The following is a 27593-nucleotide window of genomic DNA, read 5'->3' as shown; positions in this document are numbered from 1 at the left end:
ACGTTCGCTTGACACTTCTTGGTTTGCCTTCATCACCTCAAAATTGCCTTGAGTCATCTTCATGGCTAAGATAAGAGTATCTTCAAAAGATTCAAGGTGATCTTCATCATGTTGATCTTGAGGAAATGCTTGATTCAGATTAGCTCCATAAGAACAATTCATGTGATTCTTCACTCCAAGATTGAAGGTGTTGAAATGAGGATTAATTTGAGAGGTTGCTTGCACCATACATTGAGCTTCTAGTTGTTTGATAATGATTTGTAGAAAGACATTATTGAACTTGCAACTAGTTAAGAGTGCCTCTTGATTGTATGATTCAAACATATCTTCCTTCCGCTTTACGATTTGCTCGTGCTGCTGTCTCAATTTCAGAATCGAAATCCAGCTTAATTGGACCTGTTCTCCGCATGCACAATGAAACACACAAGTAGAACGCTCCGGGAGAAAAATATAAAACAGAAAAATAAGGAAAACACAGAAAATATGAACACTATTGCCTTGTCGAATCAATCACAATCCCCGGCAACGGCGCCAAAAACTTGATGGAATATTTCGCAAGTAAACGAATTACCACGTAGTAATAAAAATATCGATCCACAGGGATTGTGTGATTAAACTAGTCGAATCGTGTTCATAGACATTATACAGAAAATACACATAAATTGGGGGTATGTTGAGTGATGAATTGTGAGAAAACGTGCTTTGATATAATGGAAAGGCGAGGTAGAATCATCGGAATCGCCTAGTCTATAGTTAAACCACACGCAATCTACTATACCATAGGAATCTACTCAAGTGTTCACAACTAGATCGACAAATTAGTGAATCGCAATCTCTTGTCAAAATCCACTCTATTCGTTGTCGATACTCCCCCGATCTCTCGGGCGGAAGCTACCTACAACGAATGATATTAACGCGCGTCAATCGTTCGCTACACTCTATGCCTCAATCTCTCGACCGGAGACACTCGAGTGCTCAATGCAATTCAGTTCAGAAATTAAATCAATACTCTCGCACGTGACTTAACTCGAAATCATTACAACACTAATGAAGGATTATAAAGCATTATGCATCGAATTGCATTAAATCAACACTATGGAAAGAGTAGATTCTTACACATATAGCAGATTACAGCTGATCTATCTACATCCTAGACTATCCTAGATCCTACCTCCAAAGAAGCTTAGCTCCTCATCTTCCTTTGTTCGCGTCCGAGCTTCAATGTCATGGCTTGTGAATCCATGCTATCGATGTGCTTGGAGCTATCCTCTGGAGTCTTGAATCCCAATCTTGAAGTTTCCAAACCCAGAATGTAGATCAAAGTTGCAGAATTTTCCAACCCCGATCCAGAAAACTGATTTTTCCATATATACTGACTGCAACCACGCTGCGCGTGAGATCTACCACGCTGCGCGTGGTTGCTGAAATTAACACTACGCTGCGCGTGAGATCTACCACGCTGCGCGTGGTTGCTGAAATTAACACTACGCTGCGCGTGATAGATCTCACGCCGCGCGTGACTAAGTCAGTGAGCAAGTCTTCTCAGGTCAGAGTTTCACGCCGCGCGTGGACAGTCCCCACGCTGCGCGTGATCAAAGCTGGTTTTTGGTCTCTCTGTGATAAGCATCACGCTGCGCGTGATGGACCACGCCCCCAGCGTAGTGAAAATCATCCATTTCCTGCAATTTTTCCTGTTTTCTTGCAAAACAAGTAATCAAGCTTATGGTTAGATTTCTCTTATATTTATTGCTAAAAACCTACTAAAATGCATCTAATGTTGCTAAAATAGGCATGGATTAGAGAGTGTGACGATTTGTCATCAGTTAGGTAAAGGGTAAGCGTCTTTAGGGCAAGCCCTATTAAGATCGGTCTAATCAACACACATGCGCCATTTTCCATTTGATTTCTTAACAAGTACAACGTTGGATAGCCAGGTGGTGTACCTGGCTTCCGAAATGAAATTTTCCTCGAGGAGGTCTTTTACAGCTTTTTCAGCAGCCTCCGCTTTCTCGGGAGACTGCTTCCTACGCCGCTGAACAACGACACTAGCCCTAGGATCTAAAGTCAATTGATGACAAGCGACCTCAGGGTCGATTCCGGGCATGTCTACAGCGCTCCAGGCAAACAGTTCAGCGTTGTCCTTCAGACAGGCGATCAGCTGCTTTTTGACCAAGTCGGGGAGCCCAGATCCAATCTTCATTCCTTTGAGGGGATCCTCGCCTAATGGCACCAGCTCGAAATCTCCGTCCGGAATTGGGCGGTAGATTTTCTTTTCAGCAACGGGGAGGTCCTTCTGCTTATCTTCATGATGCTCTTTTTTTGTGAGTCGAGCATCGATGTCGACGGAACCTCCAATAGTGTTCACCCCCGGATTTTTCTTTTGTTCAGACTTCTAAGGGGTCACCACGGTGCTCAGATTTTTTGCCGCGGCTTCAAAGCATCTCCTCGCAGCAGCTATGTCGCCGTTGATGGTGGCGACCTGATCGTCCGGTGTGTAGCACTTCATTTTCAGGTGAATGGTAGACGACACAGCGTACAGCTCGGCTAAGGTAGTCCTGCCGATGATGCAGTTGTACAGCGAGGGGCAGTCGACGACCATGAATTGTGTCCTCACGGATTTCATTGCCTTCTCCTCGCCAAAGGTGACGATAAGGTCCACGTATCCCCAAGGCTTGGTAGTTGACCCATTGAACCCCTGGAGGTCAGGTCCTACATATGGAATCAGGTTCTTCTCCGACAGCTGTAATGTTTTGAAGAGCCCTGAATACATCACGTCGCACGAGCTCCCCTGATCTACGAGGATGCGGTGGACGTCGAAGTTCGCCATGCGTGCCCTCACCAGCAGCAGTATTTGGTAGTTTGGTGAGCCTCCAGGAACTTCTGATTTGTAGAAGGCCAGTGGGTCGGAGCCTCCCTGGGGTTTGGAGATGGTGATGGGATTCACCGAGCAAATGTTTTACAGCTCCTCAAACTTTCTTTTTACGGAGCCGATGGTGACTTTGCAGAGCCCCCCCCCCCCCCCCCCCCCATTATCACCAATGCTTTGGGGAAATTCTCCCATGAGCCATTCATATGGGCGTTGAAATTCCTCATGAGTGCTTTTTCATCCGACCCTAGGGAGGGGAGTGGGATTTCTGGTGCCGAAATGGCGAGAGCTGATCACCGTCGTTTCGTGATCAAAATAATTTTAAAATAAGTAGTACAAGGTAGTGACCTTGGTCGTTTCGCAAGGACTCACGATCGTTTTAACAATATTAGAATGAATTTAAAGGTTGCAATTTGGGGTTTTTTTGTTTGTGGAAGCAATAACAGAGATTACGAATTTAATTAATATAAAAGCAATCAATCCATTGGTTTTAGGCAACTTTGTTTATCATCTATCATGGGTTCTTATATGAATATTCATACAGTTTATGCTTCGGCTGATTATAGAACTAATTTAACAAGCGAAAATCAGTTTTATAACGAATTCGTTGATTAAGCACCAGCGTGTTCGACTAACTATGGCGATGATCAAGCGTCACCAATAACACAGTTAAAAATCATAATAATAATTCGGCAGCCCTATTTTGCAAGCGAAAATAATATAACAATTTCCTATTCAGATTAATTTGAACAAGCGTGAATTAATTTGAATAGTCTCAATGTTATGAACGTGAAACAAAATAATTAAGCATCAATTGCATCAACTCATACACAAAAGAGAGACAAGAAAATTGATATATGATAAGCATAAACATAACGATTTGCTATTAAAACCGAACCTCAAGATTCGAGAACAAAGTTCCTTACACCAATGGATCAATAGAAGTTTAGTTCTCCATGGAAGATGACGGCTGCTCTAGGGTTTGAATATTTCGTGAACAGTGAATGAATAACCCTAGCTGCCTTTTTTTCGGTTTAAATAATACATGGAACGGGCCTTAAAACAATTGGGCCGAAAAATATAAAGTTGTGCTGAATTAAATTCGTCTGGAACATAAACGCAATTATTTGACACACTTGCGCTCCGAACTGGGTTTTGGCCTCAACATGAAAGTCGTAGCTCTTGATCTCAGCTTTCCAACGCATCTTCCCGCGCCTCAATCCGATATTTGTAACTCCAGTTATGACCTGCGGACCGGAAGGGTGTCAAAGTGCTATTTATTCATAAATTAAGTGCGAAAATAAAATAGAGTTAGAAATAAACTTAAATATAAAAACACCTTAAAATAGTGAAAATAGTAAATTAAACCATAGGAATACACTAGTACAATAGTAGAAGAATGTGCATTAAAATGCACTGATCAAATTCCCCCACACTTGAACTTTTGCACTCCGAGCAAAACTCAAATGAAAAATTTAAAAACAAATCACAAGCAGTCAACATATTCCAGGTTTCAAGCTTCAAACCTTGGGTCAAAATTCAAAGATTGGCACAATTCTTATCTATCAACTTTCAATAATAATCTTGCGTGTGTGTGTACTGTCTCCCACTGTCAACCAAAGTAATGTCAAGATCCCTCTCTGAAACTACCATTCTAGATGCTAAGTTGTCATTCTTTTCCTATAATTTTGGATTTAACCAGAATTTCAGACTAGGGGGGGCTATTTCTTTTCAAGAGATCAAAAGCTTTTCAACATCAACTTAGGGGCAACTACCTTCAAGCTTTATTATAGTTTATTATTATTTATTGTTTTTAAGCTTTAGGTACTACTCCACCTTTTCACCTGACGGGATCTTACTTGTAATAAGTCCAACCTGTTACTCAGAGTAGAGCATCCTACACAGCACTTGTTCCTCCAGTTTCGGGCACAGGAACTTGTTCCTCCAGTTTCGGGCACAGGAACTTATTATATTCATTAGTTTTAGCTCTTAAACAGTTTCCCTTTTTCTCAATTAATAGCAATGATCGGTCTATCTGTTACTCTAGCCTTTCCCCCACACTTAGTTCTAATCATACCTCCATTATATTCAAATTAGAGAACTTAGTCTAAAGAATAAATATTTCAGAGATTTATCTAGACATTACTAAGTTTGACAGTGTTCAAGCAGTTGTGCATTAAGTTGCAAAGACTATCATGTCAAGTATCAAAACAAAAAACTCCAAAAATTTCACTGACCCTACAGCTATCTGCCCTAGCCTTAGAACATGTGACTACTCATGATGATTTATTTTATTATTATTATTATTTATTTTTTTAAAAACACAAAAATGTAAATGTAAATGTAAAATGTCCCTCCCCCACACTTAAACCAGACAGTGTCCGCAATGTAATCTAAACATAAAGTGAGAGTAAAGGAAGGAACACACCCGAGGGGCTAAGGTGTAGCGGCTGGTGCTGGTGCTTCTATGTCTGGTGGTTTTGGTGGAAGCCCTTCCACACTTTTATGGAGCAGCTTCAACCGCTGTCCTTTTGCTTTGAAAACCTTGCCAGTACCTGTACTTTTAATTTCTATAGCACCAGAAGGAAAAACATTAGTCACGACAAAGGGGCCAATCCACTTGGATCGAAACTTACCAACCATATCTTTCAGGCGAGACTTAAACAGCAAGACTTTTTGGCCAACAGAAAATTTCTTTTTGGAAATCATCTTATCATGGAAGTGCGTAGTCTTTTCTTTATCATGGGAGTGTTTGGTTGGGGCAGCCGGAATGTCAAGAACTTTAACCGTACAGACTGCCTCATTGACAACAACTTCACCTGTATGAATGTTATTATCCTGCAAATCAGATTCAATCTTAGCACAAACAAAGCAAAGGTTAGTGTTAGTAACTAAATCCATATAAAAAACAGAATGTTCTTCCACGGGATGTTTCATGGCATCAAAAATGTTAAACTTAGCGACAATGTCGCCAAACTCCATGGACATGGTTCCATCATAAACATCAACTTTTGTTCTTGCCGTTCTCATGAATGGTCGGCCTAGAATGATGGGTGCCCTGCTGGAATTAGTTTCTCCCTCCATGTCTAGAATGTAGAAATCTGCAGGAAGAATCAAGTCATTAACTTGCACCAGGACATCTTCTACCTTCCCAGCAGGGCGGGCATTGCTCATGTTTGCTAATTGCACGATTAAACCTGTAGGCTGCAAAGGACCAAGATCAAGGTTATTATAAATAGAAGTAGGCATAACATTAATACCTGCTCCCAGATCAAGCATACAATTTTCAAACTTGTGATCCCCAATGGAACAGGGAATACCAAAAATCCTGGATCATCACACTTTTCTGGCATGGTCTGACTGAGAACTGAGACATTAGCTGAGGAACCAGTTTTGGGCTGAATGAAAGCAGAAACATTTCGTCCCAAACTGACTCTCTCATTTCCCTTCAACTTCCTCTTGTGTGTGCACAAGTCTTTCAGGAATTTTGCATATTTAGGAATCTGTTTAATTGCATCAAGGAGAGGAATGTTAACCGCACATTTTCTGAATACATCTAAAATCTCCTTGTCTTCCTCAACTGTCTTCTTGATATTTTTCTGCACCCTTTGAGGAAAAGGAATTGGTGGCACATATACTCTTTATTTTTCGGGTTCGGTCTCAGTTGTAACAGAAGGAGGTTCAGGAGCAGATGATGATGCAACGGTTTTCTTCTTCTTTTTCTCTAGAGCTGGTTCTGACACTCTTCCAGATCTCAAAGTAATTGCACTCACATTCACATTCGGATTCGGCACTGTTTGTGCAGGAAGGTTACCAGAGCCCTGGGCTTGTAGTTGGCCTATTGCATTGGCCATTTGTCCCATCTGCGTTGTCAGGTTCTGAATGCTAGCATCTGTTCGTTGTGCCAGTTGCTTGACAAGGTCTTCCAGTGAAGAAGTGGCTGGTGGGGCAGCAGGGGCTGCAGCTTGTGACTGATTCCCATATTGGAGGTTTTGATGATTCCTCCAACTAGGGTGATATTTGTTGGTGGAGAGGTCAGGATTGTTGTACCTGTTTTGATTGTAAAGGGCTGCTGCTGCTGCATATGCTTGAGGAAGCTCAGTTATTGTTTCATCTTGTAGAATGGGGCATGTATCAGTCGGGTGCTCAGAAGAAGTACAAATACCACACACTTTTGCTGGTTGAGCTTTGCTAACTGCCAACTTTTTCACCAAGGAAGTAAGTTCATCAATTCTAGCATCAAACTTGGTTTCGAGCGCCTTGATGAAGGAAGAGGAAGACTGAATCTCATTTACACTTGCAGAATTATTTCTGGTTGTAAACTGTTGCGAGTTGAGTGACATGTTCTCGATCAAGGCCTTTGCAGCAGCTGGAGTTTTATCAACAAGTGCTCCACCACTTGCAGCATCCAAAATGTTTCGATCCATTGGTAGCAACCCTTCATAGAAATATTGGATGAGTAATTGCTCGGTGATCTGGTGTTGGGGACAACTAGAAACTAGCTGCTTGAATCTTTCCCAGTATTCTGCCAATGATTCGTTTCCCTGCCTAATGCCGCATATTTCTTTTCTGATTAACGCAGCTCTAGAAGCGGGAAAGTATCTCTCTAGAAAGACCTTCTTCAAATCATTCCAAGTTGTGATAGAATTCGGCTCAAGATAGTACAACCAATCTTTGGCAGCACCCTGGAGCGAGAATGGAAAGGCTCTAAGCTTGATATGATCCTCTGTTATACCTTCAGGCCTCAATGGTGTAGAACAAACTACCTGAAATTCCTTCAAATGCTTATGCGGATCCTCACCTGCAAGACCATGAAACTTGGGCAACAAATGTATCAAACCAGATTTCAATTCAAAAGGAATATCAACGTCAGTATATTGAATGCATAGACCATTGTAATTGACATCAGGAGCAGCAAGTTGCCTTAGTGTTCTTTGTTCAGCCATGTTATCAAAAGCAAGTTTAGAATCAAATAAAGTATGCAAAGAGAAACTATGTAAGAATCAGAATCAGACTCGTTAATGAAACAAATAGAAAGAAGAGATATGGTTAAAATAGATTCAAAAAAATATAAAAACACGAAATTTAGTCTAATTAAGTAAAATACGAATTTTGGAAATTAGTTTGGAATTTTCTGAAACTATAAAAACAGAAATAAATTAAAATAAAATAGTAAAACACGGAATTTGGACTTTTTAGGTTGCCGTCACCTATTTTGTTCCAAAATAGGGGATTTTAAACTCTGATTTTTTTCTGATGAACAGGTACAGGAAAAACTCGATTTAGAAAAGATTTTTCAGAAAACTGTTTTTTTTACGAAAACTGATTATTAGGGCACGTAAAATCCAGAAAACACGAGAAAGCAAAGGCTAGAACGCAACCACACAGAAACTGAGTCTAATATTAGCTAAAATCAATTGAGAGTCCCCGGCAACGGCGCCAATTTGATCACCGTCGTTTCGTGATCAAAATAATTTTAAAATAAGTAGTACAAGGTAGTGACCTTGGTCGTTTCGCAAGGACTCACGATCGGTTTAACAATATTAGAATGAATTTAAAGGTTGCAATTTGGGGTTTTTATGTTTGTGGAAGCAATAACAGAGATTACGAATTTAATTAATATAAAAGCAATCAATCCATTGGTTTTAGGCAACTTTGTTTATCATCTATCATGGGTTCTTATATGAATATTCATACAGTTTATGCTTCGGCTGATTATAGAACTAATTTAACAAGCGAAAATCAGTTTTATAACGAATTCGTTGATTAAGCACCAGCGTGTTCGACTAACTATGGCGATGATCAAGCGTCACCAATAACACAGTTAAAAATCATAACAATAATTCGGCAGCCCTATTTTGCAAGCGAAAATAATATAACAATTTCCTATTCAGATTAATTTGAACAAGCGTGAATTAATTTGAATAGTCTCAATGTTATGAACGTGAAACAAAATAATTAAGCATCAATTGCATCAACTCATACACAAAAGAGAGACAAGAAAATTGATATATGATAAGCATAAACATAACGATTTGCTATTAAAACCGAACCTCAAGATTCGAGAACAAAGTTCCTTACACCAATGGATCAATAGAAGTTTAGTTCTCCATGGAAGATGACGGCTGCTCTAGGGTTTGAATATTTCGTGAACAGTGAATGAATAACCCTAGCTGCCTTTTTTTCGGTTTAAATAATACATGGAACGGGCCTTAAAACAATTGGGCCGAAAAATATAAAGTTGTGCTGAATTAAATTCGTCTGGAACATAAACGCAATTATTTGACACACTTGCGCTCCGAACTGGGTTTTGGCCTCAACATGAAAGTCGTAGCTCTTGATCTCAGCTTTCCAACGCATCTTCCCGCGCCTCAATCCGATATTTGTAACTCCAGTTATGACCTGCGGACCGGAAGGGTGTCAAAGTGCTATTTATTCATAAATTAAGTGCGAAAATAAAATAGATTTAGAAATAAACTTAAATATAAAAACACCTTAAAATAGTGAAAATAGTAAATTAAACCATAGGAATACACTAGTACAATAGTAGAAGAATGTGCATTAAAATGCACTGATCAAGAGCCTGAGGGACTACGCCTCGGTTATTTACCTGTTCGGAGACGTCAATGGCCATTGCGACCTCTTGAGGCTCCCGCTGTTGTACTTGTTCGTTATTCTGAACGTATTTTCGGGTATAGCCCTTCTGTATCAGAATCTCGATGGCGTCCTTCAGGTGGACACAGTCTTTAGTGACGTGTCCATGGCTTTTATGATAGCGACAAAATTTCGTCCTATCAGTATTTGCCTTCATGGGCTGCTGCCTCGGAAAATGGATTCCGGCTTTTTTGAAGTCTGCAGCGGAGACTTCTGCAAAAATGCGATCTCTGGGCGCATTTAGTGGAGTGTACGTTGTGAACTTTCCGCGTGGAGGTTTGGACTCTTGGATCCTATCCTCCCTTCCTTTTTCGTTACCTCTTCGCGAGGTTCCAGCTTCATCTTTCTCATGGTTCCTGGGTTTTTCCTGACTTTTAGGCCTCCTAAAATCTATGGCCTTCTGTTTTTCCTCGTAGGCGATATACTTCTTCGCCTTTTCGAAGAAAGCATCCAACGTTTTCGGCTCTTCGATCCCGACAGCTTTGGCAAAGTCGCTGTCCCGACGAAGTCCCCTGTCGAGGAGGTATAGTTTCATACTCTCTTCGACCTTTACCTCGACAACCGCCTTGTTGAAACGCTCGAGATAGGATCTGAGGGGCTCCGTTTCGCCTTGAATGATGGCTTCGAGTGTCGCTTCCGTTTTTGGATGGCGCTTTGAAGATGTGAAATGGGCCCGGAAGCGGGCGCAGAGATCCGACCAGGAATCTACGGATTCTGGTGCCAAGCTCTTATACCAAGCCATAGCGCCTTTCCTCAGAGTCGTGGGAAAGAGCTTACACTTGATAGAGCCTCGTACAATTCTGTACTCGAGGAGAGCCTCTAAATTCTCGATGTGCTCGTCAGGATCTGTCGAGCCATCGTAAGTATCCATTGCCGGTGGTTTCTCGAGACCGACCGGTAGAGGGAGTTCCCGGATCCTACGGGAAAGGGGGCCTTGGTGGCTATCCCTTTCTTCCGGGGATCGGTGTCTTTGGTGGCGAGGAGGATTGTCCCTCCTAGGGGAGTGCCTCCTCGGTGGGGTGGAGTTTCGAGATATTTCTTCGTTTCTCCTCGGACTCATCCTCCTCTCGCTTCTTCTGCGAGGTGGTGAGCGTGACCTAGAGAAGGTTCTGCTCCTCGCAGGTGTGGGTGAACGGCGAGCTCGGCGGGCTTGCACCGTCACCCTCGATTCAGCAATTGCGTCGATCCGACGGCTTTGGGATTCGAGCCTTTGGTTCTGCTGTTCGAACCTTCGGTTTTGCTGCAGGATTAAGTCCGACTGGCGATTGATTGCATTCACCAGCGCAGCCATGATGTCCTGCACGGGAGCATCCGGAGCAATAGCCATTGCCGGAGTCGCCTGTGGCGGGGTAGCCACAGGGATCTGCGGTTCTTCTGGATTGTAGGGCTCATCATGCATGTTTTGCCCTCCTTGGCTGTCTTCCGTTACGGAGGCGAACTGGCCGTCCTGCGGGTGGTACGGCGCGTAGTCCATCGGTTGAGCGTTGTTCTCCGCCACGTGCTCCGGGTTTTGGTGGTTGTTGACGCCAGCCATTGATCGCAAAGTGGTTATTTTTGGAAGAGAGTTTAGTTTTTGGTTTGAACAAACAGGGAAACTATTGTTCCCACAGACGGCGCCACTGATCGTGTAGACCAGGAGAATGCGACTGCACCGGCGTTGAAGGTGGTTGAGAGCGTTGAAGATGGTTGAAACCCCTGTTGGAGCGGAGGGGGGTTGTGTACCTGCAGGCACTCCGACGCTCAAGTCAGTTTGTGTGTGAATAGGTTTTCTGTGCTAAAATATGTGTACCTTGTGAATGAAGTGGAGTCACATATATATAGCCCCCAGCGCAGGGCCAAGGCCCTTGATGGCATTAATGGCCATCAAGTGGCTGCCGGAAAACGGCTTGGAGGCCTTGATGTGCAGTAAATGCCCATCATTCCGGTTTACGGCCGTTATGATACGTAAGAGTATCAGACCGTTGGAGGGTCGAGCACGTCTTGCGGGCTCTTCATGGCAGGCTCGTTCGGATCATGTTTGTTCGACACCCTCTAACGCTCGAGCATCTATGCTCGGCCCAGAACACTCTCATTCCAAGTCCACCAGCCGCCGGATATTTTTCACCAAAGATAGCCATCGAAATTATGAATTATGCCCTTCGTTATCACTAGAACCACCACTATTGAATTATTGTTGAGCTCGACTTTCATAAAACCCAACTTCCTCACATAAACCAACCCTTCAAATATACCATACCTCCGCCACACTTTTAACAAAGCCACCGACCAACTCTCCTTGATTACCCCGATTAATACCTCCACATCCGGCTATATTTTGATCCTTTCGAGACCCATATGTATTAAGTTTCACAAAATTTCCACACGGTGGATGTCAACCAATGTGAATGATTTATATTACAAATTATATAGAGTCATAGAGTTGTAAATAAAAGAAGAGTATCCACATAAAAATTTATCTCAAAGAAAAGAAGAGTATACAAACCCAACCACCTTTTAATTTATTTGTTTTATAATTGTTCAAACCTAGACTTTCTATAGACCCCCAACGACCAATCCTTGCGTGAATTGCCAAGGATCCAATAAGTCCGACATTGATTCCTTCCGAGGTGTCAATTGGACAAAACGAAAAAACAAAAAACACAATAGAAGAAACAAAAAAAAAGGAAAAAAAGCGGAGATAGTTTAAAAGTTAGTTTCATTTCAAGTTAGTTGGTTGTAACTAACTTGTTAGTTAGTAGTTGGTTACTTGCCTATTAAGTTAACCGCCTATCTTTTGTTTTCTATAAGTAGGAGTTAGAATAAAGTGTAAACACACCTCTTGTAAACTTTCCACAATATTCACAAATCAATAAAATCTCTTTTCTTTCTCCTAAATCTCCTTCCTCTTCTTCAATAACACAAAAAGTGTGTGTGCTTGTTCTCCAACAAATTGGTATCTAGAGCCTTTTGGTTCATTGTGTAGCATCACAAGATTCAGGTTCTCGGGTAAGATTGTCAACTTACAGAGGCAATGGCAAGTGGCAATGGTGGTTTACCCAACAATCTTCCAATTCTTGATGGAAAGAATTGGGAACGATGGAACAAGCTAATAAAATCTCTGTTTGGGTTTCAAGATACACTAGATGTGGTGATTAATGGTGTTGCAGCATTACTTGCAAATGCAAATGCAGAGGCAAGAAACAATCACAAAGATTTGAAGAAGAAAGATTGCAAGGCAATATATGCAATTCAGGCTGCACTGAATTCAGCAAATTTTGATAAGATCTCTCATGCTGAAACATCTAAAGAAGCATGAGATATCTTGGTGAAGTATTATGATGGTGGAGAAAAGGTGAAAGTTGTGAAACTACAATCATTGAGGAGGCAGTATGAATTACTGCAAATGGACAACAATGAATCGATTGGATCTTATGCATCAAAGTTTCAAGCACTGGTTCACACCATGAAGAGTTGTGGTGAAGAAATCTCGAGAAGATGATTGTTGAAAAAGTAATGAGAACCTTAACCCCTAATTTTGATCATGTTATTGTTGCTATCCAAGAAGCTGGTACAGTAGCAGACATGAAATTGGAAGATTTGGTTGGTTCTTTAGAAGCACATGAATTGATGATTAATGAGAGAAAGGGTGTACAAGAATTTGTACAAGCGTTGAAGGCTCAAACATTCAAGAAGAATGGTGGCTACAAAGGAAAGAATAAGTCCAAGAATGCTTCACAAAACCAGCAGAAACTTGATGAAAAATCTGAATCCTTCAAGAAAGGAGGAGGAACAGTGGCGGATCCAGGACCCTGGGTCATGGGGTGCAAGTTTTTGCGTCCTACAAATTTTTTATTTTTTCCCTAATTTTTTTTTGCACATTTTAGTTATTTAAAACATCTCCATCTACAAAAACGATCATTTTCTATTAGGTTAATGTTGCTTCAATTTTTTTTTAAAACTTGGTATCCGGCCCTAGAACCGACTAATCCAAGGGGACCAATCCTACCGCCCACTTGCTTTAATTTTAACCTTTTTGAATGTATTATATAATCATGTTTAAAAATTACTATGTTTTACAAAAGACAATTTATTTTTTAAATTTATTGAATAATTGATTTATATTATGACTCAGATATATCAATTATTGAATGAATATAAAATATTAATAATTCTTATAAAAAGGATCAAATAGTGTAAGTACTAAAAAAATTATTTAACTCATTCTAACATTTATCAATTGGAATTTGAAGAAAAAAAAAATACTGTAGTATAGTATTATGGATAGTAGAGTCTATAGAGAGATAAGATGGGAAAAAAACAAAAAAGAGAATAAAATATATGGTCAATATTATGAGGTGTTTTTTGAGGTATACTAATATTATGAGGAGTATTAAATTTACGGTCCAATAGTATTTTTCTAAATTTATAGGCAAGTGATACTGTGACACTACAATCAATTTCTCAATGGCAGTAGCTTTTACCTTTTGGCTGAGATGTGATGCATTTGAACCATGAGATGAGATAAATGAAATTTAAAATTATGTTTGTAGTACAATGAAAGCTCAGACGTGTTAGAAAAGGTGATGTTTTCCGATGCAAAATGTCCGGTTGCGTCAGTTGATGGGAGTTCTTTTGGGTCAAATTAAAAAATATTTGGGTCCATGGTGCAAAAGAAAAAATTCAGGGTGGTCAAAATTCAAAAATATAAGATTATTAGTGTAATTTTTCAAAGTTCAGAGGGTGCAGGTGCACCCCCTCGTAACACATTGGATCCTCCCCTGAGGAGGAACATCAAATTCGAATCCAAAGAAAAAGGATAAGAGTCACATTCAATGTTACAATTGCCAGAAGTGGGGTCATTATGCATCTGAATGCAGATCAAAGAAGGCAAAAGACAGTGATGATGAAGCAAATTTGGTGGAAGAAAACTCAGATGAAGGAAAAGGTGTTGTAACCTTCATGGCTGCAATGTCAGAAGATAAAATTGCTAGTGGAGCATGGTTCTTGGACACAGGGTGTTCCAATCATATGACTGGTCATAAAGACTGACTGATCAAATTTGATGACACAAAGAAAAGCAAAGTGAAACTAGCAGATGGTAGGTCCATACAAGCAGAAGGCGCTGGGAACATGGTAATCAAGAGAAAGAATGGTAGTTCTGCCATAGTTGAAAATATCTTGTTTGTACCAGGTATGGATTGTAACTTGCTTAGTGTTGGTCAATTAATAGAGAAAGGTTTCTCAGTTAGTATAAAGAATGAAAACTTTGAACTCTATGATCCTGCAAACATGTAAGTATTGAGGTCACCTTTGGCTAAGAATAGAACTTTCAAAACTGTGATCAACAATGCTACAGTAGAATGCATGAAAGCTGTGTCAGAAGATAAACAAAATTGGTTGTGGCACTTGAGATTTGACCATTTGAATTTTAAATATCTGAACCAGTTAGCAAGCAAGGAAATGGTAGCAGGACTGCCCAAAATTCAAATGCAAGATAAGATTTGTGAGGGTTGCTTAGCAGGCAAGCAAACCAGGAACGTTTTCAAAAAATCTTTACCATTAAGATCTGCAAATGTTTTGGAAGTTGTACACTTAGATGTGTGTGGACCATTTGATGTGAAATCGCTTGGTGGAAACAGGTACTTCATAACATTTGTGGATGAATTCAGCAGAAAAATGTGGGTTTACTTGATACAGTCAAAAGATGAGGCATTTGATGTGTTCAAAAGATTCAAGGCTTTGGTAGAGAATCAATGCAGCAAGAGAATTAAGATTCTCAGAACTGATGGAGGAGGTGAGTATACTTCAAGGAGGTTTGAGTCATTTTGTGAAGAGAATGGCATTGAACATGAAGTCACAGCTCCATACACACCTCAGCACAATGGTTTGGCTGAGAGAAGGAACAAAACAATACTTGACATGGCTAGATGCATGGTGAAGCATAGAAATCTGCCTAAGTCATTCTGGGGTGAAGCTGTAAGTACTCCAGTGTATGTGTTAAACAGATGCCCTACAAAGAAACTCAAAGACAATGTACCTGAAGAAATATGGAGTGGCAAGAAGCCAAGTGTAAGTCACTTTAGAGGTTTTGGTGCATTGTGCTACAAGCATGTACCAGAAGCAAGGAGGACTAAGCTGGATGATAAAAGTGAATCAATGATTCTAGTAGGCTATCATGTAACTAGAGCCTACAAACTGTACAATCCAACAACAAAGAAAATGATATAGAGTAGAGATGTCATTGTTGATGAAGCAAAGAGTTTGGATTGGATATCTGGCAGCAGTACAAGCAAGCCAGTGATAAGCTTAACTGAAGACGGTGATAGTGATCAGAATGCTGAGATAGATGCAGAAGCAGCATATGCTGAAGCCTCAGAAGCAGTAGATGCTGAAGCATCAGAAGTTGGAACCAGAGCCAGATCATCAAGGGCAAGAAAAACTCCAGCCAGATTACAAGATTGTGATGTGGTAAATAATAATGAGGTAAATGAAGATGGTGATCTAGTACACTTTGCACTGCTAGCAGGAGCAGAACCTGTTAATCATATTGAAGCTCTGAATAACATGAAAGGGAAGTAAGATATGGAGGAAGAACTATGTGCCATTGAGAAGAATCAGACATGGGAGATAGTCAAGTTACCATCAGGCAAGAAAGCAATAACAGTAAAATGGGTGTTCAAATTGAAGCTCAACCCAGATGGTTCCATAACAAAGCACAAAGCAAGATTGGTTGCAAGAGGTTATCTGCAAATAGAAGGGCTGGATTACTCAGAGGTTTACTCACCTGTTGCTAGAATTGAGACTGTAAGGCTGGTAGTAGCTATAGCAAATGCAAGAGATTGGCCTATGTACCATCTAGATGTCAAATATGCTTTTCTAAATAGACCATTAGAAGAAGTAGTTTTTGTGACTCAACCTCCTGGTTTTGTGATAAAAGGTAAAGAAAACATGGTATACAGGTTGAAGAAAGCCCTATATGGTTTGAAGCAAGTTCCAAGAGCCTGGAACAAAAGAATTGATGGATTCCTTGTGAAACAAGGTTTCAGCAAATGCAAGTCAGAATATGGAGTTTATGTACAAAAGTCAACTTCAAGCATCATTCTTATATGTTTGTATGTTGATGATCTCTTAGTAACTGGGAGTGACATAGCTAAGATTGAGAAGTTCAAAACGGTCAGGATGACTGAATTTGAAATGACAGATTTGGGAGAAATTTCTTACTTCTTAGGAATTGAATTTTTGAAAACTTCAAAAGGATTAATGCTACATCAAAGAAAGTATGCTGGTGAGATTTTGAAGAGATTCAATATGTCTGATTTGTACCTATGCTATAACTCCAATGGAGACAAATCTCAAGCTGGAAAAGAATGAAAGTGAAGATGCAGTGGATCCTACAATGTTCAAACAGATTGTTGGTTCATTGAGATATCTGTGCAATAGCAGGCTAGACATATGCTTTGCAGTTGGCTTGATTAGCAGATTTATGGAGGATCCTAGACAATCTCATATGAAAGCTGCTATGAGAATATTGAGGTACATATCTGACACACTAGATTTTGGAATTCTCTTTCCAAAGTCAGCAGTGAATGCAAAATCAGAGATAATTTGCTATTCAGATGCTGATTGGTGTGGTGATAAAGTGGATAGAAGGAGTACCACTAGCTATTTCTTCAAGTATTTGAATGCTTTAGTTGCTTGGTGTTCAAGGAAGCAACCAGTAGTTGCACTTTCCTCGTGTGAAGCAGAATATATTGCTGGTTCTTATGCAGCATGTCAAGCCCTATGGATTAACTCAGTGCTTAAGGAATTGAAGATCAATGTGAAGAAGCCAATTACACTGCAAATTGACAATCAATCTGCAATAAACTTAGCTAAAAATTAAGTGCTGCATGGAAGAAGCAAACATATAGAAGCCAGATTTCACTTCTTGAGGGAGCAGGTGAATCAAGGTAGCTTGGAAGTAATTCATTGTGCTACTGGTTCACAAGTTGCAGATATTATGACTAAGAGTTTGAAGATTGACAGATTTTTGAACTTAAGGAATTCACTTGGTGTGTTCCAACTTAGATCATGATGTTGAACATGTTGCATAGGTTTGAAAATTAAGGGAGCATGTTGTTTTATAATTGTTCAAACCTAGTTTAAAAGTTAGTTTCATTTCAAGTTAGTTGGTTGTAACTAACTTGTTAGTTAGTAGTTGGTTAGTTGGTTACTTGCCTATCAAGTTAACCACCTATCTTTTGTTTTCTATAAGTAGGAGTTAGAATAAAGTGTAAACACACCTCTTGTAAACTTTCCACAATATTCACAAATCAATAAAATCTCTTTTCTTTCTCCTAAATCTCCTTCCTCTTCTTCAATAACACAAAAAGTGTGTGTGCTTGTTCTCCAACAAATTCTTCCACCTCAACTACCAAATTAACATCATAACTTTAGACTATGTAAAACTTTGATTGCTTGCTAGAATTCCCTTATACTTGAATAAATTCTTTGCTTATAAAAATCACTTTTGAAAAGAAAAGAAAAGAAAAGAAAAGAAAAGAAAAGGGTATCATGCATATATCCAATTGGCTACTTGTGCTTTGTGATATACTCGTATATGGTGTCACACATCAAAACTTTCTTGCTCTCACACCATACAATAGCACATTCACATTCACATAAAATTACTTGTCTAAAACTTATCTCATACAAATCTAGTCTTTATCTTAAGGTGTTGGAAGAAGGGAACATAAGTTGATTGATTAAACCCCACATTTAAATGGTGCTTATTAAAGTTGGACCCACGAAGAGAAAATATTGTACATGTAGCTATGTATTCTTTCCTAAGTGGTTAATATATATAGAAAAGCACTTAGAGTCTTCCTTGATGATATAGTTGAATATTAAAAAAGAAAGAAAAGAAAATATTGTTGGATTGAATCACCTGGATGGTGACATTAGTGTGTCTCTATCTTCAAACTTCCAACACCAACGTTTCTCTTTAATTTGATTCTATATGCTTTTTTTTGCCTACATAATACACATGTACTAACATAAAGAACTTTTAGTGTAAAATGTTTTTTACACTATCAATCCATCATACTCTAAGAACAATTAAAACAGTTTGAATTTTATTATTACCATTTTAAAGTCAAACACATAATTCATTGTTGTTAGAAATCTTGATAAAAATCATGAAAGAGAAAAAGTTCAAACTAAGAATAAATTTGTATTCATAGAGTGATCAGAATGTAATTACATCAAGGATTGCACTGAAGTACTATAGGCAATTAGTGTAAGTAATATATTGGGCATGAGGGAGTAACTATGAAATCATCTATATTGTGTAAGATTAATTATTTAATTAATCAATTATGGATTGACAATAATCAATTATTAGGAACTATTATTAATATAAATTATGGTCTATTGTTATTAAGCACTTAATATTGATGAATTATATTAACGGACTGTGTTTAGGAACGGGTTGTGATGGGTTGGGTCGTTTCTCATAGTAAGTCTGTTGAGAGGTCTCTGCCTCCACTGATGAGTATATATGTTAACCATCTCATCGGGTTAAGATACACACTCTGACAACTGCTCTATCTCATCAGTGAGAGGTAGAAGAGCTCTCTGTCACGAATATCGAGGCCTAACTCATTCTTACAAAACCAGCTTGTAAGGTGAGGATTGCCTCCTCTTTATAAACTCTTATCAAGAATCCTATCTATCCGATGTGGGACTAAATCCCACCGAGTGTTGGCCGCTAACACACCCCCTCACGCTCCGGGCTGAAGCGTGTACGATGTAGGAAGCCCAACGATAGACCCGATAGGCTCTGATACCATGTCACGAATATAAGAGGTATTTTAAAATACCTACATAATGAAGCAATGTTCTACAACATTGCCAGCAATCGAACCCGAGTTCGAAAGGTAATAGCTTAGGACAATTACCAAACCGACCAGGCTTGCCAGCATATTTAACATGGTATCAGAGTCGGGTTAAGGACTGCAATGTGGGCACTGACCTAGGACCACGCTAGGCGTGAGGGAGGGTGTTGAATATGTTGTTGTGTTGTTGGAGATTGTTTGAAGTCTCACATTGCTTAGGTTCCTGGGATGTGAAGTGTATAAATATGTGAGGGCAACCTCATCCTTTGAGCTAGCTTTTGGGGATGAGATCCTAACATAACACTCTCAACCCTAGTTACTTCTCTTATTCAATATCTCATACTACAAGGTACACAATTCTTTTCTTTGTTTTATTTAATTAAAGTAGATATGCTATAATCATGTATATATGATTTAAGGCTAATTTAAAATTCTTCATATTGAATTTAAAGCAACGATATAAGTGAGTTGGACATCATATCTTAATCCAAAATTTTAAGGCATTGGGTTTATTGGCCCTCTCGTTAATAAAGTACTCAATGCAAGGAGCCGATCGAACCTTTCGTCGAACCATCGACTTTGATACCACTATTGCGTCACGAAGGGGCAACCGGGGATCATCCACATTGGATTCAAGCAACTATACAAGTGAGTTGGACACCACACTTTTACCAAAAACCTTAAGGTATTAGGTTTATGGGTCCTATCACTTATAAAATGTTCAATCTCCACTATTCTAATAAATGAAGTCCCAAATTGCTTAGAAGAGTGGAAGTAGTGACTTTTAGGTGGAATTTTAAGATTGGAAAGCATATTGGATAGTGAGAGGATTCATCGGAGGAATGATCTAAGCTTATTCTCTTATTCTTTTTTTTTTTATCATTGAAGTTGAGGAAAAGGGTAAAAATTAGATTTGCTCTTGTTGAATTCTTGAAACTAATTGCCGTGAACTTTATTTTTTTCTCTTATAAAAATTTATTAATAATAGATTGGAGAGTTGTTTCCTCCCCGAATATACATATATAGGAGAGTTGTTTTTTTATTTATTAACAATATATCATTGAAGTTGAGGAATGATCTAAGCTTATTCTCTTTTTTTTTTTTATCATTGAAGTTGAGGAAAAGGGTAAAAATTAGATTTGCTCTTGTTGAATTCTTGAAACTAATTGCCGTTAACTTTATTTTTTTCTCTTATAAAAATTTTATTAATAATAGATTGGAGAGTTGTTTCCTCCCCGAATATACATATATAGGAGAGTTGTTTTTTTATTTATTAACAATATATCATTGAAGTTGAAGAATGATCTAAGCTTATTCTTTTTTTTTTTTTATCATTGAAGTTGAGGATGAGGAAAAGGATAAAAATTAGGGCTTGCTCTTGCTGAGCTCTTGAAACTAATTGCTGATAACTTTATTTTTTATAAGATTTTTTTTTTTTTTGAATGCAATCTTATAAAGATTTATTAACAAAAGATTGGAGAATTGTTTTCACCCCCCCCCCCCCCCCCCCCCCCCTAAATACACAGGCCAATTTAGTGCGGAATTGGACAACTGATATTAGTGTATTTTTTTGGGTTATCATGATATTGGTATGAAATTTTCACCTTCGTTAATGATAATTAATCTTCGTTGGAAAACTTGTGGAATACATTAGGTGGATTCTCCCGTTCCAACCAAATTTTCTCCATAGATATTAGCGTATTTATATTAGTGTATTTGGTCTGTTTGTTCTACATTCGTTATTGGTTGATTTTATTTTTGTTTGAACTGTTTAGTTTGGTTATTATTATTATTTGTTCTATTATTCTTACTTTTTTTTTTACAATCATAATTCTTACTATTTGATTTACGATAAAAGTGTCAATTAACAACATAAAATTTTCCACAATGAAATAAAATAATTGCATTAATGTTATATATATTAAGCTAACCTCAAGGGTCAACCCTTATACAATTTTCTATATTTTCATGTAAGCAGCACTCCTTCATTTAAATGCTATCTGTTCTCCATTTATATTAAAATCATCATAATTTTTGAAATCCTTGGTATTTTTTTGTTTTTTATTTGTATAAGCAATCCTAGTATCTTTTTAATCGGTATACCTTTTCACAATTCTTCCTCTCGCTTATTTGTCTGCCTCAAAACACAACTCATATATTTTTGGCAAAATTACACTACAGGTTCTTTATCTTATTTTTTTGTAACACTTTGGTCCTTTATCTTTTTTTTGTAACACTTTGGTCCTTTATCTTTTTTTTGTAACACTTTAGTCCTTTATTTTTTTTAATTTGTAACACTTTAGTCCCTTTTTTGTAACAGTTTGGTCCTTTATCTTTTTTTTATTTGTAACACTTTGGTCCTTTATTTTTTATAAATAAATAAGATAAGGACCAAAATGTTACAAAAAAAAAAGATAAAGGACCAAATTGTTACAAAAAAAAGATAAAAGACCAAAATGTTACAAAAAAATAAGATAAAGGACCTGTAGTGTAATTTTGCCTATATTTTTCCTTATTTTCATGAGCCTTCGTTGTCTATTATTATTTTTTTGAACAAGCCAAAATGAGATATATATATATATATATATATATATATATATATATATATATATATATATATATATATATATATATATATATATATATATATATATAGATAATAGTCTTTTAGCACAAGGCGTGCCAATAAGACCAAACAAGGTTACAAATAAAGACAACAATACAGCTCTCGTTGTCTATTATTATTGTTGGACATTCAAGTAATTTTTTATTTTTTTTGGTACAGACATTCAAGTAATTTTTAAGTATTAGTCTACAGCAAAGTTACCAATCAAGATATAACTCATGTTAGATCTCCTTTTATTTATTTTTTAATTTAAATAAGGGATAATTGCTACTAAGTGCATATTGTGGTAATTATTCATTAAACCTAAATTGTGGTCTTTATTCTTTCCCTCAAATATAGTAACCGCCCATAAAGATAGTGTGGCAGTTATGATTGCAATATTTTTGTGATGGACAAAAATTATAAATAGAGTGCAACCTTGTTTTGGTTCCCTAAGCCTCATATCTCTATTCAGTAACTTGCACTATTTAAGGGAGATTGTAGATGGTTTAGAAGAGCTTTAACATCCTTAAGCAAGCATAAGCAACAACAATCCTCAGACAAGAACGGTCTTAAACAAGAGCAATAGCTGGAGGTATTACGGATATTTAATTCCAATTTCGTTTCCTATTTCCATTTGATTACTTCTACAAGGATTTCAATTTTTAAATTTCGACACGTAATCTATCACAAAGTACTTTAGGCCATTTAATTGAGTTTCATTGTTTCAAGCAAGTATATAAGTATTTTTCTGACTAATATTCCAGCCTGGTATATATCCGTGACATGCAAGAATCACTGTATTTGTCCCCTAAGCATCTTATTATAAGAAACAATACGAAACAAATCGTAAGGTTTTGTTCACCATTGGTATATGCTATATTCAGCAGTGTAGGGACACCAAAAGACTCGTGTTCAATGGTGAGAGTGAATTAATATATCTATCAAAAGAGATATTCATTTTATTTTTTTTCTTCTTCTTTGTTTTACATTGGGCTCACATTGAACCAAGACCTATAACATATTACTCAAACCCCTCACTACTACATAAAACATAGTGGCTTATTTCACTTTATGTCTTTGTGTATACTAACACGGAAAAGGATTTCATGCTATAATTGTGTCATGTAGTTATAACTTTTAACCGTTCGATCTGATAGACAGTCTAGATTATTTTATTGTGTAAGTGATCTAGACAGTTTGATTTCCAATTAACAGTCCAGATTTATTACTGCCTAAGACAACGTGAATATTGGACAGCAGACAATCTTGATCGTAGTAACACAATTAACATCTTATGTGTAGTACAAATTTTATAGGTTTTGAAAGACAAAAAGAACAAAATTGTTTAGTGGAGGAATCATCCCATGATTAGCTTAATTAATCATAATTAATCATAAGAATGTACCCTTGTTTATTAACATTTTGAGACATTTCACTAGTAATACTTGTTAAAAAGCAAATTAACTATATCCAACTACTAACTAGAAATAATATGATTAGATTTTTATTTATGTGGTACATGTACATCCATGTGCATATATATTCCGAACATTACATGAATAATTTCACTGGCGTGTCGAGTGGCAGAGGCAAAGGAATTCAAAGGGGAATTTAAATTGCTTTTTTTTTTGCTCCATTACCCTTTTTTAAAGGTTTTGTTTTGATTTGATGGAGTGACTAAGCCTTAATTAAATTTCTAGTCTTTTTCTTAATTAATTTGTGTGTTGATGAAGCATATCTTTGGGGTGATTCTTGTAGATCTTGTTGTAAGACTATATGTGTTGTAGACTTAGTTTGGTTCATAAGTAACTATGTTTTGATATTTTTATTACTTGTTGGGTTTAATTGTGAGTCGTATACATCGATTTCAGTTGAATAAAAAGTTGAATGTATAAGAGATGTGATCTATATTTTCAATGTTTTTTTTAAGAAGATTAAGAAACGAAAAAGAAAAAAAATTGTCATATTAGTCTATGCTAGATCATCAGGCCACACATCTCACAAATGTTCCAACTCAGAATGTCAGTCATGTATCCAGAAAACCGACACATTAGCTTTTTGTAAGGTTAATGGTCATTTTTAATGTTAGAGACCAAAGTGACTAACAAATTGCAGAGTCTAAAACTATTTTGTATTTTTTCTAGAGTCAGGGACCAGAATGACAGCGAGTTGCACATTCAGGGACAAAATGGTTGTTTCCCCTAAATGTTATAATATTTTAAAATATTGATTAATAGTAAATTCTTTTTTTGACCAGTAACAATTTACTCGATCCGTACCAAATTATAAGTAATTTTGATCACACATTAAGAAATATAATTAATGTTGAATGAAAATTGAAATTATGAGGTAGTTTATAAAATTGTCCTTCATTAATGGTATGAAAAAGATAAATTGAAGAATTGAAAGAAGAGAGTTTTTTTTAGTTTATAACCCTCTGGTTCCTAGGGGAAAGAAGAGAGTAATAAATAGTTAAAAGTATTAAAAAAACTAACATTAAATATTTTATTAATATTATAAGGGTCTTGCTAACATGTGTCATTAGAGCATATGTTAAGGAGCTTAAAATGGAAATTTTGTATTGAAAAAATCAAGATTTTGACTTTGTAAAAATTGAATGCACAACTTTTAAAACTAATTTTCTACATTAAGTATCTTAAAATGTGTCATTAAGGCACATATTACTTTTTTCCCTATTACAAAGGGGTGTATAATTTGATACACTTTTATTTCTCAAAACAATACGGAAGGAGTATATATATTGTAACTTGACACATGCATATTGGGATCAAATTGAAGATATTTGTTGGGAGACTTATAAAGAAAAATATTAACTACCTATTCAAAAATAAATAAATAAATGTTAACTAGTGTCTTTTTAAGGACATCCAATATTTATTTATTTTTGACAAAAAAAGGACATCCAATATTTTTTTGTCAAAAAAAAAGACATCCAATATAATAAAACTATATATTACAATTTGTATAAACAATGTTTATAAAATATTAAAAGTTTTATTTTAATTTCAATATAAAAGTTACATTATTTGGATCCTTAATGTCTCGGAGACACCAATCATGGCAATTGAATTACTTTATTGTATTAATTCAAGGGTATGTTACCTAGTGCACTCGTCTTAAAATATATGGGAAAATTGATAAAAAAAAAAGTTAAAAATTTGAATTAAATGTACATCAACTTTGTTTGACCAATTAAGTAAAAACAAAATAAATTGTTTGACCAATTTTCCTTTATATGTTGGGACAGAGGAAGTAAGTTTTTTATTAAAAATAACATCTTTCTTATATTTTTACAAAATAAAATACAAAAAGTTTAAGAATTTTTTACGGTATTTTTTTTTTTTGTGAAATAGTCTAGTGGCTAGAAATTTTACCCATAAAATGGATAAGTGGGATGACCGGGGTTAGAACCCTAACTCCTTGTATATATAAATGCAATGTATCTGCCAATTAAATTAAGCTCACGAGATATTTTTTACCATATGTAGTTCTTTATAATTAATACCTCAAAAGTACTAGGTAGTACTTAGGTACAATATATTTTTCTTAATTTAATGGTCATTAGAGTAAACCTCGCAGCCAAACTCCGGTGAAAACAATTTCTGATCAAACTTTTCTAACTTTGGGTAAAACTCTTAAGTTTATTTAGGTCCCTAACTTTGTTTGGATGAGAAGAGAAAGTGGACGGAAAGAAAGTAGTAAAAGGAAAGAATGTTGAAGGAATGATTATGAGTAGAAAGTGAATAAAAAGTAAGATGATTGTTTAGTTGTTTGATATGAATATGAATGAAAGTGAATAGAAAGTGACAGGAAAGAAAGTTATACTGTTTAGTAAAAGACATAACTACCCTTATTTAAATAAAATATATTTAGGTAGAAATGATTTTTTTTCATAATAGGTAGAAATGAAATTAATAAATAGATTATATATTTATATAATATTTTTAACCTTAAAATAAGTACTACTCCCTCCGGTCTCATAAGTAAGCAAAAATAGCTTTTTAAATTCATTGAAAAATTAATGTATTTAGTCTAAAATATAGACTAAATACATCACTTTTTCGATGAATCTAAAAAAGATATTTTTTTCTTACATATAAGGCTAGAGTAGTATTACGTTAATTATTTATTTATTATTTTAGTATTGATTTCATTATTAATTGAATTTTGTACTTCATCAATTTTTTGGCAACTATTTAATCAACTGAAAAATCACAGGTGACAATATGGTATAGAAGCCGAGGATTGTTTTCATCTTTTGTTTAATTGTTGCAAAGTCCAAGAAATGTGAAGGAAAGTATTTTTGTGGATGGAATTTTTTTTTTTTTTTGAAAACTTGGTATCCGGCTCTAGGATCGACTACTAGCTTACAGGAAGGTGGATGGAAAGAATTTTTTGCTATTTGGTTCTCTTGTTAAATCAAAGAAGGGCACGAAGGTCAGACATCTAATTTGGTTAGCAACAACTTGGTGTTTATGGCATATGAGAAATAATATTTTGTTTAGAAGCGAAAAAAAATAATAAAAAAAATATATAGAAAAAATATAAGATAAATACAAAAAAAATGATATGCTAAAAAATAGAAACAAAATAGATTATAGATTGGAACAAAACTGGACAATCTATACTCATAAAAATAGCAACAAAACAGATGAATACAATCAACTCAATAATCTATTAAAAGAAAAAATAATTCAAAAAAAATATTAAAAGAAAAAAAAAAGAATATACGTAGTATATAAAAAAAGAATAAAATAGTTAATAAAAAATTATAGAAAAAATAAGATGAATATCCATAAAATTAGGAATATAGAAATAGAAACATAAACAATATTTTTCATAAAAAAACTACTATTAACTATTAATAATATTAATATACGAGTAATAATAATACAATAAAGTTTATTACTATCAAATTTACTAAATTATCATAAATGTTCCTAATCAAATTTCTATTTTTTTATTAAACAATATACACGGGACTATTATCTGTGACGAATACATAAAAAATTGGATAATTTATCATTGATAATTATAATCAAATTTATTCATTTAATAAGTTTTACAAAAAATTCCGTAAAAAAAAAAGTTTTACAAAAAAAGTTTCACTTATATTTTAACAATACTTGATGCCATAACTGACCCCCGAACCAGATTCAATTGGTGGTAAAAAACCAAAAAAAAAAACTTATATTTTAACAATACTATTATATAACAAATTTTTAAATATTTTATTTTAAATAAATTTTCTACCATAATATAAATGAAAAACTTTCAACTATTTCCTTATAAAAAGGACCGGAAGGAGTAATAAATTGAAGACAAAAAAAGAAAGTAGAGAAGGATCTTGGTTTCCGCACTTTCTCTTCTTCAACAATCAATCCTTCCACTTTCCCTTAAACCAAACGGGCCATAAAAATAGAGGACCAATGCCAAAAGCAATACTGTAGTTATTAGTGAATGATGGTACAATCTTGACCATTGAATTAATTCACCTGCTAACTTTTGGAAAACTAGCATTGATAGTGCAAATAGTAAACAGAAAGACTACATTTATTGGGGTGTACAGAAAGAGCACACAAATAGTAAG

At 36.2% G+C, this 27593-nt stretch overlaps 1 protein-coding gene across 1 annotated transcript; it reads left to right on the top strand.

Moving 5' to 3' along the window:
- Positions 1 to 16895: 16895 nt before the first annotated feature.
- LOC123923028 (secreted RxLR effector protein 161-like) lies at positions 16896 to 17381 on the top strand. The gene has a single exon (XM_045975679.1). The coding sequence runs from the start codon at positions 16896 to 16898 to the stop codon at positions 17379 to 17381; it is 486 nt and encodes a 161-aa protein (XP_045831635.1).
- The last annotated feature ends 10212 nt before the right edge of the window (positions 17382 to 27593 follow it).

Source organism: Trifolium pratense, linkage group LG4, assembly GCF_020283565.1.
Source record: "Trifolium pratense cultivar HEN17-A07 linkage group LG4, ARS_RC_1.1, whole genome shotgun sequence".
Taxonomy (NCBI): Eukaryota; Viridiplantae; Streptophyta; class Magnoliopsida; order Fabales; family Fabaceae; genus Trifolium; species Trifolium pratense.
The sequence above is the reverse complement of the archived record's forward strand: the minus strand, read 5'-3'. Positions and strand labels throughout refer to the sequence as shown.